Raw genomic sequence first — 18,581 nt, forward strand, 5'->3', positions numbered from 1 at the left:
ACATGCCCCAGCTTAAACCAGCAAAGGACCAGCTTAAACAGCATCAAAACATACCTAACCAGCATATGCTGTTTTTTTTCAACATTTCAGAAGATTACAAATCAAACTCTTATTTATGTGTTTATTTATTTACTTATTTGAACGGTTTGAGTACAGACAGATTCATCTTCCACAAAATGAGCAAGTGTTATCAACATATCTGGAATCAAACAAAGTAATAAACTAATCTAAATCGCTTACGTATGGTGACGTACTTCCGGTAACGTATTTGTTGTGAAGAAGAGTCAAAGGTGGACGCGTCAGGCGGATCGGCCGGGACGTCAAGTTTTCTGAGCAAATCGAGACATAATTAGCTTCGTCTTTTTAGAGAATTAAAAACAAATTGTATGAAACCGCCGAAAACTTGTGTTAGGTTGAACTAGTACTTCGTGGTGGCAAAATGGAGGCCGTTCCCAAGATGCCGATGATTTGGCTGGAGCTCAAGGAAGCGGGAGAGTTTCAGTTCAGTCCCACCGTCAGACAGGTGAGATCCAGCCCGTTACACAACACTGATCAGCTCCAGAAAGGACTATTCCTGTCATGTACTACACTTTGAGTTCTGAAACTTTTAAAATTGGTACAATGTCTGTGTTGTGTTTCTGTAACTTACAAGTTTACAAAAGGTTAACAGGATGGAAAGAGATTTTTTTTTTAAAATCCTCTTAAATGATTACCAGATAAGATAGTATTCTCAAGAAAACATGTTTAGTTTTAAGTATTTTGATTAAAGTAAAACATGAGGAAACGTCTGGAATATTGCGCAATAACTCCGCGTTTTGATCTGTTTGCAATTAGCTGACATTTTTAACAAATGCTTTCAATGGCTATATTTCTTAGCGGTCCTTTCAATAACAGTTAAGTTATTCTAAAATGGATATTTTCTGATGGTCTTTGTGCTTTTAAGCATATGTCTTGTGTAACCTGGTCATTTGAAAACCAAATCATATTTGCTAGCCTTATTTTTTACACATTTGCATTGAGCCAACACTTGGATGTTGTCTGATCGTGATGTTTTATACGGTATATTAAAAGGTGACCGCTTACTTTTCCCTCTCTTTTGTCCCAGTACATTCAAATAAACTATGGTGAGAACCCAGAGAACTACAGTGAGGCACTCAAGAGGCTGGAGCAACTTAGGCAGGTCTGTTTGTGGTGTGTTCAGTGGGATTGTGGGGAATGTAGTTGCACACTGTGGCATATCGTTGCAGTTACCAAGCAATTAAAAAAGGTTGATGAAGATTGCACTGAAAATCTCTCTCATTCTCAGAGTGTGGTAAACATCCCGAGGGATTTTGAGGGTTGCAACACTCTTAGAAAATACTGCGGTCAGCTGCACTTTCTGCAGAGTCGTGTTCCAATGGCAACCAGCCAGGAGGCTGCAGTGCCTGTGACATGGTAAAACGTTGCAGTCGGTGCTTGTTTTGATATGAGACCATACATGCTACTGTCAATATGCAAGATGCCTGGTGGACATGTCATTATAGCTTTCATTCTGCTTGCAGGACTGATGGCTTTTCAGGGAGGAATGTCACACATGAGGATCTTAATTATGAACAGGCTTGTGTCCTGTATAACCTGGGTGAGTTAAATGCAACCAGAGCATTAGCACAGATATTCATTACTGTAAAAAATTTATCAACAATACCTCTACTGCATTTTAGGTGCATTGCACTCGCTGCTAGGAACTGTGGATAACCGCCTATCTGAAGAGGTGAACATGCACATTTACACACATTTGCTATTAGGAAATTAACAGGCAGATAGAGCTGCTAACGCACTTAAGTTGGAAATTACAAAATGTCAAATATCAACATCTAATGTTAAAGGGTTGATGAAATGAAAATTGTTATTAATTACTCACCCTCATGTTGTTCCAAACCCGTAAGACCTTCGTTCATCTTCGGAACACAATTTAAGATATTTTTGATGAAATCTGAGAGCTGTCTGACCCTCCCATAGACAGCAAGGTAACTACCACGTTCAAGGTCCAGAAAAGTACCACGATGATCGACAAAGTACGACGAAGCTATGAGAATACTTTTTTGCGCAAAGAAAACAAAAATAACTTACTTCATTCCACATTTATTCCACACGTCCAAAGTGTAGAGACGGAAATGGGACGTGCAGAATAAATACTTTTCTGTAGCTTCGTAACTTTTACAGTTGAACCATTGATGTCACAAGGACTACTTTGTCGATCATCTTGGTACTTTTCTGGACCTTGAACGTGGTAGTTACCTTGCTGTCTATGGGAGGGTCAGAGATCCCTCATATTTCATCAAAAATATCTTAAATTGTGTTCCGAAGATGAACGAAGGTCTTACTAATAACTTACTTCATTCCACATTTATTCCACACGTCCAAAGTGTAGAGACGGAAATGGGACGTGCAGAATAAATACTTTTCTGTAGCTTCGTAACTTTTACAGTTGAACCATTGATGTCACAAGGACTACTTTGTCGATCATCTTGGTACTTTTCTGGACCTTGAACGTGGTAGTTACCTTGCTGTCTATGGGAGGGTCAGAGATCCCTCATATTTCATCAAAAATATCTTAAATTGTGTTCCGAAGATGAACGAAGGTCTTACTTGGAACAACACTAGAGTATGTAATTAATGACAGAATTTTCATTTTTGGGTGAACTAACCCTTTAAACCGATACTGACTTATATTTTTGTCAAAAAGTGGCAATTGGAATTGAGTTAATACATGCATAACAAATTTATATGAAGTCAGTCAGTTATAAATGTAAGATCTAGACATTGGTTTGTTATATTTACTGAAAGGAGAAAAATTGCCTTTGTGTCTCCCTTGACGGTAAAACAAATATTATTAGAATGTCCTGCTTTAAATTATTCTAGAAAATGTTTTTACTTGAATTACATTAATGGTTATTTTTTAATAAGTTTCTCGAGGGAAAATATTAGAATTGTTGTCAAATATCAATTGAATGGTTGTCTATAATTTATACATAGTTATTTTTCTTTATTTACTTTTGTTTCTTTGTAAAAAAAATAATGTTAATTTATTGTATATTATTAAAGTATTTGTAAGAGTTTGGCCATGAATATAGCCTTTAATGCTGATATGTCATAAAATAATTGACAGATCAATAAATTAACAATTAGGAAACATTGAAAAAAATAATATATGTAATTGAAATTTCTCAAGCTAACCTTTTGGTCCTTTTTTGTGTTTATATGTTGGTGTGTTAAGGGAATGAAAGTGTCCTGTACGCATTTCCAGTGTTCTGCCGGGGCTTTTGCTCACCTCAGAGACCATTTTAATCACAGCTACAGCTCTGACATGAGCGGCCAGACACTCTCAGTCAACATCAGCCTCATGCTGGTAAACGCAAAATCTACCACACAAATGCTGCGTTTTAATTTCTGCGTTTAACTTACTTGATTCGGACAACCTCTATAACCTTTATATCTTTCTCTCTGAAGGCACAAGCTCAAGAGTGTCTCCTGGAGAAAACTTTACTAGACAACAGGAAGAGTCATTTAATAGCAAAGATTTGTGCTCAGGTAAGAAGTTCTGTACATATGCTCCCCTGTAAACATAACCGCTTTACAGAGCTCTTGTCACTCACTTGCCACTATCAACATTCAACACTAATGTAATGTCTGATTGCAGGTGTGTGATTATTATAAGGATTGTCTGAGGGTGTTGGATAATTCTGAATGTGTGCCAGGAAGGATTCATAAAGAGTGGAGAAAGCTCGTCAACATGAAGATCAGCTACTTCAGTGCCATCACACATGTGAGACCTCTGCACTCACCATATGTCAATGCATTTTTATAAACTTGTTGGTTATTTTCATAAACCATACATCATTTTATTTTCATTAGTTACACATGGGAAAGCAGTCAGAGGAACAGCAGAAATATGGAGAAGCCGTAAGTACATGCTTGTGTGTGTTAACATGTTTTAGTTATACTTAGTTTTTGACATAATTGAATGTGCACCAAGTAATAGTTTCACTGGGTGATATACGACTTCATACAAACATTACTTGGTTTACTTTTTAAAAGAGGTCTTCAGTGTCATCTCTGTAGAGTATGAGGATAATATCCTCTGATGATAGTGTGAGGCCACCTGTTGTTTCTCCACAGGTCGCTTACTTTCAGTCATCCCTGGACAAACTTAATGAGGCAATTAAGCAGAGTAAGGTAAAGATTCTCAAACACATGCACACAGATACACACAAACCCGTTTGTTTATTAAGCATGATTACACGTTTATTCATTGACCTTTTCAGGGCCAACCGGAATCTGTACAGGAAGCTTTGAAATTCACAATGGATGTGATTGGTGGAAAGTAAGACTTTGAATGTATTATTATTGTTATTTTATTATTATTATTATGTGTTTTCATTTCGGAGATCATTTTCACTGTACTTTATGTCTGTTTCAGATATAACTCAACTAAAAAAGACAATGACTTTATTTACCACGAGTCTGTGCCTGGTCTGGACACATTGGCTGCAGTAAAAGGTATACTAACAGCTCTAATATTTCTTTTAAAATTATAATAAATTATTATTAGGATCAATTATAATAAATTTAACAATCATTATTTTGTTCATGTTTGCTTCCTTTGGTACTCTTATGACATCTGCCATGCAGGTGCATCTTTGGTGAAACCCCTTCCTATAAACCTAACTGATCAAAGTGTCACTGGTCCTGACCTCTTCTCTAAACTTGTACCCATGGCAACTCATGAGGCCTCATCCCTTTATAGGTCAGCTGGTGCATGGGTAACATGCTTTACTTGTTATTTTAATGTTTAAAATCTATGTGGAAAGTACATATTTGTAACATGTTTTTTTTCTTCCCCTTTTCTCTCTCTTAGTGAGGAGAAGGCAAAGTTACTTAGGGACATTGTGACTAAAATGAAGGATAAAAACCAAATCCTTGAGTAAGTTACTCAAAAACAAATACTGACTAATACAGGATATTCTGTCATCATTTACTCACCCTTAAAAAAAGTCTTTCAGGTTTCCAGGAATGATGAGCAAATAATGATAGAATTCGGTGAACGAACTCCAAAGCAAATCTGCCCTGTGTATCTATAGGCTTGTACAGTAGCTGAAATGTTTTCCTCTTTTCTCTCGTACTCTGTGCAGGAAATTTATGGAGTCTCTAAGCAGTGACTCTGTGTATAAAATAGACATGTTTAAATCTCTGCCTGACGCTCTGTTGGAAAAATGTGCATTTCTCAGTGTACGACCAGACACTGTCAAGAACCTCGTTCGGGCCATGCAAGGTGAGAGTGAACACACACACATACACACACAAACTTAAAATTAGGACAAAAACATGAATTTTGTGATAATTAAATGTGCATTCTGACATTTTGCAGTATGTTTCTTTTGTAATCAGTCAGTTCAACATTAAAACTAAGAATTCTAATATGTAGTTTGTAAACTTTGATAATTCTGAACAAATACCCAACAAATTCCTATTATCTACTATTGTTTTTTGATTTTTTTAATTAATTTTTTTGATGGATTTGATGACATCCAATTATGTGTGTGTGTTGCAGCACTATCTAATGTTTACACCGATGTTGGTTCATCTCTGGATGAGGTCCGTTGTGCCCTTGAGGAAGATGAGGCTGGGGATAAGAGTTTGATGGAGGTAGTGGGGCAGAAGGGATTGCCGACCAGGCCTGCAGTCTTTCAGGATATTCAAAAAGAGTTGAAGAAATATGAAGCTGCTCATCAGGCAGCCAGCAACACTAACACCGAGCTCCACAAAGCCATGAATCAGCACATACCAAACCTTCGTCTGTTACAGGGGTCTATTGAGGAACTCCGAAAGAGCCTGCCCCAGCCAGAACTTAGTCAAGGTAAAAGTGTTTCATGTGCACTTATGCATTTAGAAGAAGGAAAGATGAATAGAAGTGATCTGTTGTGAATTCATTCAAAAGTTGTTGAAGATTCTTTACTTTCCTCTAAGATGAAATGTCATCCCTGCAAAAGATGAAGATTATTCTTGGCAAAGTTGATGAAATGCGAAAGCAGAGGATCTCATTGGAGAGCCAGCTCCGTGACCTTATTCATAAAGATGACATCACTGGAGTCCTTGTAACCACAGATCATGCTGAGATCAAGGTTAATGACCAACTGAAACTGTTCAAAATAGATTGAAAGCAGAGCAGCATAAAGAGATAAATAAAAATAAGTACAAATGACAGGCTACAATTTAAAAGTTTGATGATCTCTTTCTTTCTCTTCTGTTTCAGACATTGTTTGCGGAGCAGTTGAAGAAATATGATCAGCTGAAGGGATATATAGAACAAAACTTGGTTGCCCAGGATAACATCCTGAAAGCCCTAACAGAAGCCAATGTACAGTACGCCCCTGTCCGCAAAACACTCACGCTCACAGAGCAACAGTATGTTTTTGTCTCTGTATTTTCATAGTCAAAAGACTCAGATTTCAAATGTTAGTATCTGTTTCTGTGGCATTGTATTTAATCCTCATTTTATCCTGAAGATGGAACAGCACTGTGCAGGCCTTGATTGCCTCATTTGAGGCATATGAGGACTTGATGAAGAAGGCTGAGGAGGGAAAAGACTTCTACCAGGATATGGACAAGAAGACCTCCGCCCTGTTGGACAAAACAAAGTCCTATTGCCAAACCAGAGAGGGAGAGCGAGTTGCCTTGCTGGAAAAGTAAGTTGTCTCATGTGGAAGGATATGATATTTTGAATAAAGTTTGTATGTGAATATATGAGTAAATCATCATTGTAGGTAATCTCTGTTTGTACTGAATCTGTAACCTACTTATCAGATCAAATCATTAACTAGTAGACTATTACAACTCAATACTCAAGGTATTTCATGTCAGATTCCATCCATTTTTCTCACCACATGCTTGTTTGATGTACTGTCTGCAGGGAGATTGGAAAAGGGCCGCCTCCTAGACCTGCCGCCCAAAAGCCTGTGGTCGGCCAGAAAGTTGTTGGTCGTAGATCTGGCCCTTCCAGTCTTGAGTCTGTAGGTCCTTCTGTTGCTTCTTTTGAAGATCTCCCACAAGAACTACGAAGCCTCCCTCCAAATATGAATTTGCCTCGAGTTCCAGTAGTTTCCAATCCCATTCCTCATGGTGGAACTCCTGTTAGTTGGCCACAAGGGGCAAACCCTTTTGTGCCTACTCCGTATCCTAACCCGCAGTTTCCTACTACAGATCCAAAGTTCAGGCAACAGTTGGCCCACCATCTCCCACAGGTTCCTTATGGCCAGCCCTCTGCACCCCTGCAAATCCCTGGGTCGCCACAGCAGTTCCAGGTAAGACCAGCTGGAGGCATCACACCTGTCCATCCACAGGTTAACCAATCTACCACCCCACAGGTGCCTGCTCATGGGTACAATCCAGCTCTCTGGCAGCAAAGTGGGCCTATTGCTGTTACAGGGGGTTATTCTGTGCCTCCACAAATGGGACAGATTCCCCAAAATTCCATTAGGCCTGGTTTACCAGGACAACAGCAAGTATCCTTCCCAAACTCTCTAGGGCAGCAGATGCCGACTGGCATGCCTCAGTCTTCCTCTTTCCAGCAGATCATACAGGGAGCACCATACCAAAACTTTACCACCCAGCCTAGACAAAGCATCCCCTCAACCACACCAAGAAGTGCATTTCTTGGGCAAATCCTTCCGCCCTTTCCACCTGAGCAAGTCCAGCCTCCAATGCCAGGCCAAGCACAGCAACAGTCTGGCCTTCCCTCAGGTTACCGGCCAGCAATACTTCCACATACCCAACCCCAGCTTGGTCCACCAGGCCAACTGACAGTGTCCCATCCTCATGGAGCCCTCATTCCAGGGCAGGTTCAGCCTCAGTCCACTCTTTCCAATCAGTTCCACCCCGGACAACTTCCACAAAACAGGCCTCAGCCTTATATGGGTTATGCCGCCACATCTTTCCCATCTTCACAACTACAACAAATTCCTGCACCCCACCAAGTACATCCAGGGTCTCAAGTCTTACCACAGGCACCCTTGAGCCAAAATTCCCAAGTTCCTTTTGTCCCTCGTCCACTCAGTCAACCCCAAATGCAACCAGGAGCTATACCTCCACAAAGTAATGTGTATTCATTTGCACCAACACACATGGGTCAACAGACCATTCCATCTCAATTCAACACCATGTTTAATAGACCCGGGGGACAACCCATGTGCACGCCTGGTCAAAGCCAAATACTTGGCCCTCAAAATGTGGCTCACTCGTCATCAGGACAAGCAGTTGCCCCAGTGATGGACAATCCTGTTCCACCTTCACTTGGCAGCACTCTCATACCGACTCCATCACCTGTTCAAATTTCCACATCAAATACTGCACCACCAAGTTCTGACTCCACTGCAATTCTGGATTCTCTCCAGAACAAGGTGGATAATCTCAGCATTCAGTCCTAAACTAATTCCCATTAAAACAACTGTGCATATGCAGTCAATGGTAGTCAGGATACCATCCAGACCACAATAAAAAATGACAACAGTCGACGGGGGGGTGCCAAAAAAAGATGATCGTGGTGATTTGGATCCTTTATGGTCACAAAACAAAATCTGATGCCTGAACACACACTAATACTTGCCTTTTCTACATGTCCAGTACTAACACAAAATTGTACTGTACTTTCTGTACCTGTAATTACACACTATGACTTAGCAAATGTATTACAAGCAAATAGAAAACTGCTTTAGCACTGTAATTCTATGCAATCCTCTAATATTGTCTAATTTCACTCTGAATTTCTATTCCTAAATAGCACTTTAGTTTGCACTGTAATGAGAATGATGACAACTATGATGATGACGAGGATGAGGAAGAGTTGACTATGGTTGTTTCTATGTTATGATGCATTTTCCTCTTTTTCAAGAATATTTTGATACAAAAGCTGTTCTAGTTCTTACATATAATTTTGTGATATAGTATAAACAGCTTTCTTTTAGTGCTGTAAACACGTAACACAATTTTAATAATAAAGCTGCTTAAATTTCCAAATTAAACTAGTTGAAAATTCTAAATGTGTTTACATGTCTACCTTTATAAAGAGTTGTGTTATCAGCACTACACACCTGGATATGCAGTTGTTCACATAAAGCTTGGTCAAACTATAGGAAACCTCTTAAGTCACATTTTTAAAAGTCCCTACTGTGAAAAGTGAATTTTTAGTAGTCTGAGACTGTCCTCTGCAGCAGATTCCCTATGCAAGTTTTGCCCTATGTATTCGTATTAATATAGCATACAAAATATAACCAATATAACAGATTATAGTGCATCATACAATAAACATGCTGTTGTGTGCTAATGTACCATTGTTAAAAGCACCACTGCCCTAATATGGCCATATGATGGCAGTGTCTGGTTGTGTTCTGTTTTAGGATTGTCTAATATGAGTGAGCCCTTCTTTCTGCATGGGTTACTGGAGCTGTCTCGATTAAATCAATATGCTTCATTTGCTTAAGGAACAAAGAACCACAGAATTACTACACACACTTCCTGCAGTAAATGTCTGCAAATAATAAAACAGGAATGCTCATGTTGAGTCAGGTCTTTTAGAGAGACTTCAAGTCTATTACAGATTTTTCCTCTCTCTCTCTCTCTCTCTCTCTCTCTCTCTCTCAAACTGTACTCATAAACAGGTCATAGAGAGGATGATTAGGAGAAGAGGTCAGAAAGTGCACCCTGGGAATGGGTAGTGACTGGAATCTAGTATTGAACAGTATTGATGCATCTTGTTGCATGTAAACATGAAAATGGCTAACACAATACATGTTTGTTGCTAGTCAGAAATCTTTTTGTCTAATTGGTGAGCTCAAGAGCCCTTTACTCTTCTGAGACAGTCTTTTATTTCAGCAGTCTGCATGCCATGCATTGCTTTTGACTTGCTTTGATGGAGTGAACGCTGTGAGAGCAGCTGACCCAGTTTTTCTTTGTAAGATGGTTTTGGCTTGAGCAGAATAACACTTAACATTGAAGTGTTTTGTAGAGGACTTGATTAGAGAGCATGGTATTAGTTTAGATTATCAGCATACATCCGTCAGTCTTCACATGCAAGACAACTCTGAACTTACATTTTGATACGTTGTGTTTGGTAACATCAACATTTTAGGACACATTTTCAAAATGTACGTTTGATCCTTCCTGAGCCTGTCCAAATCATCTTTTTTTCCAAAACATATTTCTCATAGTTTTTTGTACCAAAAACTTTGTTCTCTCTGCAAATTTCCCCCTTTTTTTTCAAGATGCAACACGAGAAAAAAAAAGATGGCTAGCTAACATTTAGCATGCCACAAGTGGCACTAATTTAATGAGCATGAAATCTAATGCCTACACTGATTTGTTGGTTTCTTCTTGAATAAAACAAGAAGATTTTACAAATCGTTAAATCCGGTTACATATATACATATGCGTTATGTTGTTGTTTTTTTAAATTGTTGGTCTATGTAAACATCCCTTTTGTCCAGCAAAATAGTTTACATCCCTTGGGAGAGAGAAAAAACATTTTGGGATAAAGAACAAATTCTTAGGATGTAGGCTGAGCAAGGAACTAACACTGTTTTTCATGTTGAAGTTCAGGGCTTTTGTGTTTTCTCTCATGTTGCCTTTTGACAGGAAAAAAAGATAAAAGATTTTCAGTAGAAAAAAAATTGAAGAGATTTTTTTTTCTCTCGCTGTGAATTTTTTCTTAGTACATAGGCTCAGGAAAAATTCAAGACATTTGTTCCACCCCAAATTTTCCCTTCACAATGTGGTTCTGGGCTTCCATGGAAAATAGCAACCACCACTTGCATTTCTTTTTTTTTTCTTTTTTGTCTTTTCAGAAATGACCCCATTTTGTCCTAGGAACCAATAACAACAATGTCAGATCTAAACAATTCTAAAATTCTTTATTCTTAGTGAAAGTATTAATCTAACATTAAAAACACAAAAAGCACCTTGTTAATAATAATAGTTATCAAGTTGTTTGTTTGCCCTGAATGTTTACAGGTTCCATCATTTCTGTGAATGCATATGTATGAATATGAATGTGCTGTTTGACAAAATATAAAACATAAAACTTGGCACCATAACACATCTGACATCAATGTTTGTTTCTGTAATACCAAATTAACAATTTCTTGACTTCTTTTCCCTTTATACTCCTGTTGCACAACAATTCTACTTCATCTCACCATTTATCATCTACTAACCTTTATTGTGCTGCTGTGTGCTTTTGTTTCTGTCAAGGCCAATGCTTTTAACCTGCCTCCCAACTGATGTCTTGTTCATCCACAAGACTCTCACTCATTACCAATCAGTGTCTCTTAAATTTGTCACGGTCAAGTCGCATGTGGGATAAATTTGCCATTTGTTTAGTTGTACATCAGTCAGTGTTGAAGCTTGCACTGGTGTTAAGGTGTGTAGACCGTGTCCAGGTGAGGGCTGGATGAGCCGGACAGCACTCCCGGAAGGGAACGCGTGCTAATGGGGCTGTAGCTGGGTTCGGAGCTGCGTCTGGGGCAGAGCTGGGACAGAGGTCTCCCCTGTACAGATCTGCCAGGAGGCCGGCACAGCACGGGGGACTTTTTAGGGGATTTGGGGAGCCTGTAGAGAAAGACGTTGTAGTGCAGTGGGGGGCTTGTCTCGGGAAGCATTTTCACCTCTTTGGGGAGAAGCAACTCTAAGTCGATGGTCACACCACCCTGGACACATACACACATACAAAGGCACAGGTACAAGTGCACAAGCATAACAACACAAAAAGGAATAAATGAAAAAAAATCACATATAACACAATTACACAGACAAACACATGGTAAACCCATACATAAAGAAAAAGCATAAAGAATTTAACAAAGTGCATAAATTGATAACTCCCGGCATTAAAATTATTTAAAGTCAAAGTGAATAGAGGAAACTATTAGGCCATTGTTTTGTGAGCATTATCGAGTGATTTGAGTGTTGACAACCTGGCACAAACTATGAGCGGTGAATGAGGTGGGCATGAGCAAGTAATCAGCTTGTGGGAAAAGATCTCGTATTATCAAGCTGAATTAAACAAAGGATTGTACTTCACTTGCGCCCTCTATTAAGTAGAGGGGCGCCTAATCTTTTCAAAACCTTTGTAATACTTTATTTTGAGGCTCATTTGTAACTGTCAAATTTATTAGACTGAGTGCGCGCTAGTTTCTGTCTGCATATAATTGCTATGCAACAATCTGGCATTAGTCACCAAATTCAATTTAAATGTCTAAAACTAAATTCTTAGATTAGATTCAAAAGCCCAGTTTGTGCTCTTTGGATAAATTTCAGTGGAAAGCAGCTTTTCAAACTTCAGGTGTCAAGTTTAGGTGGGAAACTTTGGTACTAGCTTAATCTTTTTTATTTGTTTTTAGCAATTTATGGATATAATTCTTGTGCTAATTTGTGAGTAAAACTATCAATGAGTGATGGCAGACTCAATAAGCAACTAAGCACATCAAAGCTAAGTTCCAGCTCTACTATATTCACATTCAAAGGTTTGGGATCAGTAAGATTTTTGTTTTTGACAAGTCTCTTGTGCTCACCAAGGCTGCATTTCTTAGATCAAAAATACAGTACAAAGAGTGTGAACAGTATTCTTTTTTTTTTTTAAATGGAAAAATAATTTAGTAAAATATAACCAATTATAAAAATATAAATAAAATTCATTTTAAAGATAGGAAAATTGTCACTAATGAACAGTGACATGTTTTACATTGTTCATTTTTTCAAACTTTCTTTGCCAACTCACAGCCAGACTGGACAGCAAATGTCAAGACGTTTTGTTATACAAACCCAAATATGTAAAGTCAGGACAGTCTTACAATTAAGCATTTCTATGAAGGTGAAATGTCCAGTATGGTTAGCAGTACCTGAGGAACGCTAAAGCCATGCACAGATGCAAAGCAAAAGAGTGAGGAGGAGCAGTGAAAGTGTAAAGGAGTCAAAACAGGAGCGGTGGAGTTCAGGAATACACTGGCACTCAATTTGGTACTGGTAAAATGTTTTATTCCAAACAAACTGGCTTTATTTATTTTCATTTGCTTTCTCAAAAAAAAAAAAGTACAAAAAAAATATTTCAATACACCAAAATAATTTGAAATCAATTAGTTTCAAGACACAATGAGCATTAACACTATGATACTGCACATAAATATTAATCCAAGCAGTATTTGTATATATATTCAGACATATGCACTGAATAAGTCAACAAACATCTACAAATCTCTCTTTTTTTTTTAACAGTCTAAATAGCTACATTATTTCCCACAGACGTTTTGTTTTTTGTTTTTTTTATTCGAAAGAACACCAATGCATGCTGACTTGAGTAAGGCAGGACAGACAGGAGTTCAGAAGGTGACAGCGGTGAAGACTGAAGGTCAAAGGTTGAAAACCTGGCGGCTAAACCTTTGGGTTGTGGGGTGAAGTGTTTCATAGCGTAGCATGACTTAGACGGAACACAGTACAAAGCTTGACATAACACGAAGCAGCGTGACATCAGCAGGCACAGCAAGCAAGGACAAGGTGAATGTGGCAACGCCAATGTGCTGGTAAGGTACTCTGGCAGTAGGAACTCCACCGTGTGACGACAGAGTACAAACATAAGTTAGCATGCTAGTTCAGTGCTTCGTTTGTGTGTTTTGAAGCCCACACTGAGCCATCTTGAGGTGAATGCAAGGAAGAGTGCCATGTCAATGTTTAGTCCACTAATTAGGGTATTTTAGTAATTTCAAGGTGTCAAATGTGTGTCTTGCTACAGTCATAGCGCCAGCTTGTGGCAAAAGGGTGTTACTACACGTTGTTCATGTTGTTCTGCATTGAGTTTACCTCCTCCGCATTGTCTTCTGTGGCGGCCTTGTCATTTTCCAGTTTTGGCGTGAGCGAGTTCTGGTTGTTCAAAGACTCGTCCTCTTTAGGGGGACATTTGCATGGATCTTCTTTGCAAGTGCAATCCTGCGGAGCAACACACATACACACACGATGACAATGAGGGGAAAAATTACTAAATGTTCCACTCCACTCTTTTACACCTGGCATTAACATCTCAAATGTGTCTCCAGTGACCACTTCCAATGCAATCACACACATAAAGCTATCAGTGCATAACCATAACCATAGTCATATGGATTATTTCTGATAGCTGTGGTTCATTTTGGAGCTTGACAGCCCCCTAATGACTGAATGGAACGGAATGAAATCCTGCGGAGCAACACACATACACACACGATGACAATGAGGGGAAAAATTACTAAATGTTCCACTCCACTCTTTTACACCTGGCATTAACATCTCAAATGTGTCTCCAGTGACCACTTCCAATGCAATCACACACATAAAGCTATCAGTGCATAACAGTCATATGGATTATTTCTGATAGCTGTGGTTCATTTTGGAGCTTGACAGCCCCCTAATGACTGAATGGAACGGAATGAGGGAGAGTAAATTATAAAATTGTCATATTTGGTGAGCCTCTATTTTTAGTACAATTATGCATTATGCCAGTCTGTGACTTAAATTGTCTTTTTGCAAGTCTATTTGAAAAAAAAAATCAATTATGGAAAGTCAAAATAAGACAATTATGAGAATTTAAAATTATGACAACTGTGGTTCAATTTCAACAAAAATAAATTATGAAAAGTCAAAGTAAGACAATTATGACAATTCAAAATTATGATAACTGTGGTTCAATTTCAACTTATGACTTGAACATGACATATTTTGTAATTATGACTTTGTAACAAGTCAATTATGAGATAAGTCATAATTCACCATTTCAGTTTTGACTGTCAATTTTGACTTTTGATCTCATACTAAAGTCTTGGTATCTCATAATTCACTTGGTATGTCTTGACATTTGGCAACATTTTTACTTTCATTATTGACAAAGACAATAATAAGATCAAAAGTCAAAATTGACATACTATCTCAAGATTGATTTAATATGTCAGTTTTGACTTTTGAATTCATAATTATGACCTGGTCAATTATGAAAGATTCAATATTATGCCAAATGTCAAGACTGACATACCAAGTGAATTATGAGATCAAAAGTCAAAATTGACATTCAAAATCAATTACGAGATAGTATGTCAGTTTTGGCTTTAGACACATTTGACTCATAATTAACATCATAATTCTCTTGTAATTACATCAAAGGCCAAAAGTCAATTTTGAGATTCTTAGTATTTCGATTTAATTTTTTCTGTCATAACTTTGGTGGAAATGAGATGTTATATATGAAGATTGAGTGCATTTCCAAGATGCACTGAATGCAGTTTACACCTCAAGCTGCTTGTTGGATCACCGGATGTTAATACCAGATGTACACAAGGCACCATAACAAGCAAACCTGTTCAGGAGGTGAGTGCATGGATCTGGATTCAGTTTTTACTTCACAGCTGAGTGGAGTAAAAGGTCAACTTCAGAGCATAAACTGATCCACAACCAGGAATTTCAAGGGATATCGGCAGTTTTTACTATTTCGCAAGAGACATCAACACACTATAAGCATAATGGTTACATTATATAATATATTATTATATATAATATGGGACTAACAGTAAACCTTGCTTATTCAGAAGGCATTAAGCAATAATGGTGTTTTCAACAGAATGTTCACTGCTGTGAACTAATGCTTGTCATTACAACAAGTTGCTTAAAAGCAAAGCTTTTTTTGTACAACTTGCTACCTGTGATATCCCTTTTTTGGAACCACAAAGGCAATGATTGTACATGCCATGAGGAGAAAAGAAAAGAAGACTATTCATGCTGCTGAAATCAGGCATGTGTAAATACTCATTCTCAAGAGAGAGAAGATGAAAAATGTCAAATAAATTCTCCCCCAGAGACAGTAAGACAAGTAAACAAAGTTACCTAGGGATATTTTCATAGCTCTTTCGTTTATGTTCTGTCATCAATAATCCCTCATTTCTTGCCTCATCTCAGTCAAGCTGTCAGACTCTTTTACTCTTCCACTATGAACTCACTGGGGGAATGGACCGGCGGAGTTGAACAAGGTGAAGAAATTTAATTTGTGAAGGCAATACAACCCCCACACAATCAAAAGATCATCAGAAACTAGATTTGAGTTTCACCTCAGAATAAACAAATGGCCTAAATCAAAGTGCAGGAGAACAGGATCTGACAAGTTCAAGGTTCACCAGGTACTGCAAGGTAACAGGTGAATATAGCAAAGACCGCTGTTTGGTCCTCTTTTAAAGATCAAATGTTACACGCACAACTGAAGGAACAGGTTCATCATTCATGATAATCTACTCTGAAAGATGACCCCCAGACGGGAGCACAGAGAAACAATCTTTTTTTCACACAAAGTTTAAATGTTTATCTCATTTGTCATCCATCTGTTCATATACTGTCGATGTCATGATATCAAAAGGCAGTTATTTTTGTAAATTGCTATTGAGATTAATTAGGGATGCGTCAATATTAAGTTTAATTTGGTAACACTTTAGTATAGGGACCAATTCTCACTATTAACTAGTTGCTTATTAGCATGCCTATTATTATCATATTGGCTGTTTACTAGTACTTATAATGCATATATTCTGCATGACCATATTCTACATCCCTAATCCTACCCAAAACTTAACATCTACCTTACTAACTCTTAATAAGCAGCAAATTAGGAGTTTGAGGCAAAAGTCATAGTTAATGGTTTGTTAATAGCGAGAATTAAACCTTAAAATATAGTGACCTTTAATTACAATAAGCTGTTAAATATTTCCAGCTTTTAATTCCAGTCACTTTAAATAGCCTGCTACAGACTTAAATCATTTAAAAAACTACACATGAATTCAGGCATCACACAGGACTTTTTAAAAATAATTTTAATTTATACATATATATATATATATATATATATATATATATATATTTAAGGGGGTCTGAATACTTTCCGTACCCACTGTATATATATATATATATATATGAGTCTCAGTGTCTAATATGATATATATGATCATTTTGAATATTTATCTCAAAATGTACAGTATAAAAAGAGAGATATTATAGATTAGAGACTTTTTAAAAAGTATATTTACCAATCCATATTATTAAATTATTTGTGTTTTTAAAGATGAACTTTATTAAGATTAACTGGGTTTTAGATGATGGCAAAGTTATTCTACATGTAACAGAGGAAATCCACAATTAGATATTTGATATCAGACAATGCAAATAAATAATATATTACTCAATAACAAAAATAATACCACCAATAAATGATATAGTATCGATATTTCATGTATACTTCGAATTATGAATATGTTAGTCAACACAAATTTCTACAAGGTCGCTGTGTTGTTAGTGCTTTGAATGATGCGAGGAGATTAACAGCGGACTACTACGTTCACTAGTAGGATGTTAAATTGCATGAATCACACTAAAAAGTCACAATAGCAACTATGGTGAGGAAGCTTCTATTTTAAACCGCTAAATCTATTATTGCTTGTCTATGTCATTTCATAGGAAGTAAAGGCTCAAGATGTGTTTCAACCATGATAGCGGACTTTTAAGGTGAGTAATAATGAAGCTGCAGGATTAAAGCGTTTTATTTGAATCAGCAAGGTATCAGAGCTCACTGGGAGGAGGTCAGATAGAGTCCTCTTACCTCGCTGCAGGGATCTTCTTTAGGTTTATATTCCCACGTGTATCTGCTCATGGTTTTCTAAGGAGTGGGGTGGCGAGAGAGGATTACTCTACTGACACACTTCTGGTACATCGTTATATCATGCCCTCTTAATTAATTGACACCTCAGCAGATATTGATTATATTCTTTGTATCTTGTAAAATTAGGACTAAAACCGTTGGAAAATCATTGCATTGACTGCCCAGCCGCTCTACACAACTGCTAATATGATCAGTATGTTTGGAAACACATAAAATAATCCAGTTTCTCCAATGCTTCATGCAGCCTGTAGTACTTCACATGACCTTAGGTGGCACATGCAAATCAATGACAGACGTTGAGGGAAAGAGAGGGATGAAGAGGATGGTGTTTCTATTTCTCATCTTAAGGATAAAAAAAGAGTGGAAAAGAGAGAATTCCAACATGAAGAAAGGAATAAGACAATAAGCATACTGCCTAATCCGAAAGAGAGAGGTAGCACTTTATACCTTCAGTACTCATGCACAGGAAAACAGAGGGGAAGAGAGGAGAGGAAAAGTTACCTGACACATAATGTTATCATAGTAAGCCAAAGCACGGGCATGGGGGAGGTTAGTCGGGGTGTCACACAGTTTCCTTACATTTGCCTGAGAGCCCTCTGCGACGGTGGACAGCGAGAAGTTATCGATGTGCTGCTCCGACTTTGGGCGGAACTTACTGGAAGACGGAGAGAAAGACCAACAGAAAATAATTTAAATAAAACAAAACAAAAAAAAACATCATCTGAATTTGAAAAATTATAAGTTTTCTTGCACCTAATAAATTAACATTATTTAGAGAAAACGGTTTCAATATGAACAGCACCAGTGCTTAACTACAGTGGGGAAAAAAAGTATTTAG

The 18,581-nt window shown here is 37.7% G+C and overlaps 2 protein-coding genes across 5 annotated transcripts in view; one reads left to right on the forward strand and one right to left on the reverse strand.

Moving 5' to 3' along the window:
• The first annotated feature begins 269 nt into the window (after positions 1–269).
• Positions 270–9,117, forward strand: ptpn23b (protein tyrosine phosphatase, non-receptor type 23, b). Its single transcript, XM_016281316.1, has 20 exons — positions 270–523; positions 1,106–1,180; positions 1,307–1,434; positions 1,542–1,618; positions 1,701–1,750; positions 3,257–3,388; positions 3,490–3,570; positions 3,680–3,805; positions 3,895–3,942; positions 4,159–4,215; positions 4,305–4,363; positions 4,460–4,539; positions 4,672–4,786; positions 4,898–4,963; positions 5,172–5,311; positions 5,591–5,896; positions 6,007–6,161; positions 6,293–6,444; positions 6,546–6,725; positions 6,950–9,117. The coding sequence occupies exons 1-20, from the start codon at positions 440–442 to the stop codon at positions 8,460–8,462; spliced, it is 3,624 nt and encodes a 1,207-aa protein (XP_016136802.1). The 5' UTR covers positions 270–439; the 3' UTR covers positions 8,463–9,117.
• A 1,442-nt stretch (positions 9,118–10,559) lies between these two features.
• The window catches only part of LOC107591995 (chondroitin sulfate proteoglycan 5-like), a 24,582-nt gene continuing 16,560 nt past the window's right edge, over positions 10,560–18,581 (reverse strand). Inside the window, exons 4-7 of one of the 4 annotated variants that reach the window (XM_016281318.1) lie at positions 18,323–18,398; positions 17,684–17,740; positions 13,882–14,007; positions 10,560–11,735 (exon numbers count right to left, since the gene is read on the reverse strand). In XM_016281318.1, the coding sequence (XP_016136804.1) occupies positions 11,445–11,735; positions 13,882–14,007; positions 17,684–17,740; positions 18,323–18,398 (550 nt within the window). In that variant the 3' untranslated portion in view covers positions 10,560–11,444. Of the gene's footprint in view, positions 11,736–13,121; positions 14,008–17,683; positions 17,741–18,244; positions 18,399–18,581 lie in introns of those variants that run through there. The other 3 variants (XM_016281317.1, XM_016281319.1, XM_016281320.1) reach the window with 3 other exon arrangements.

The sequence above is a fragment of the Sinocyclocheilus grahami genome, unplaced genomic scaffold (genome assembly GCF_001515645.1).
Source record: "Sinocyclocheilus grahami isolate Dianchi unplaced genomic scaffold, SAMN03320097.WGS_v1.1 scaffold149.1, whole genome shotgun sequence".
Classification (NCBI taxonomy): domain Eukaryota; kingdom Metazoa; phylum Chordata; class Actinopteri; order Cypriniformes; family Cyprinidae; genus Sinocyclocheilus; species Sinocyclocheilus grahami.

What these genes read in the sequence shown, in the direction of transcription:
- ptpn23b (XM_016281316.1), top strand. Translation starts at nt 440, where the DNA reads ATGGAGGCCGTTCCCAAGATGCCGATGATTTGGCTGGAGCTCAAGGAA. An exon ending in AGCAGAAATATGGAGAAGCC is followed by an intron (nt 3,943 to 4,158) that starts GTAAGTACATGC and finishes GTTTCTCCACAG; the next exon opens with GTCGCTTACTTTCAGTCATC. An exon ending in GATAAAAACCAAATCCTTGA is followed by an intron (nt 4,964 to 5,171) that starts GTAAGTTACTCA and finishes TACTCTGTGCAG; the next exon opens with GAAATTTATGGAGTCTCTAA.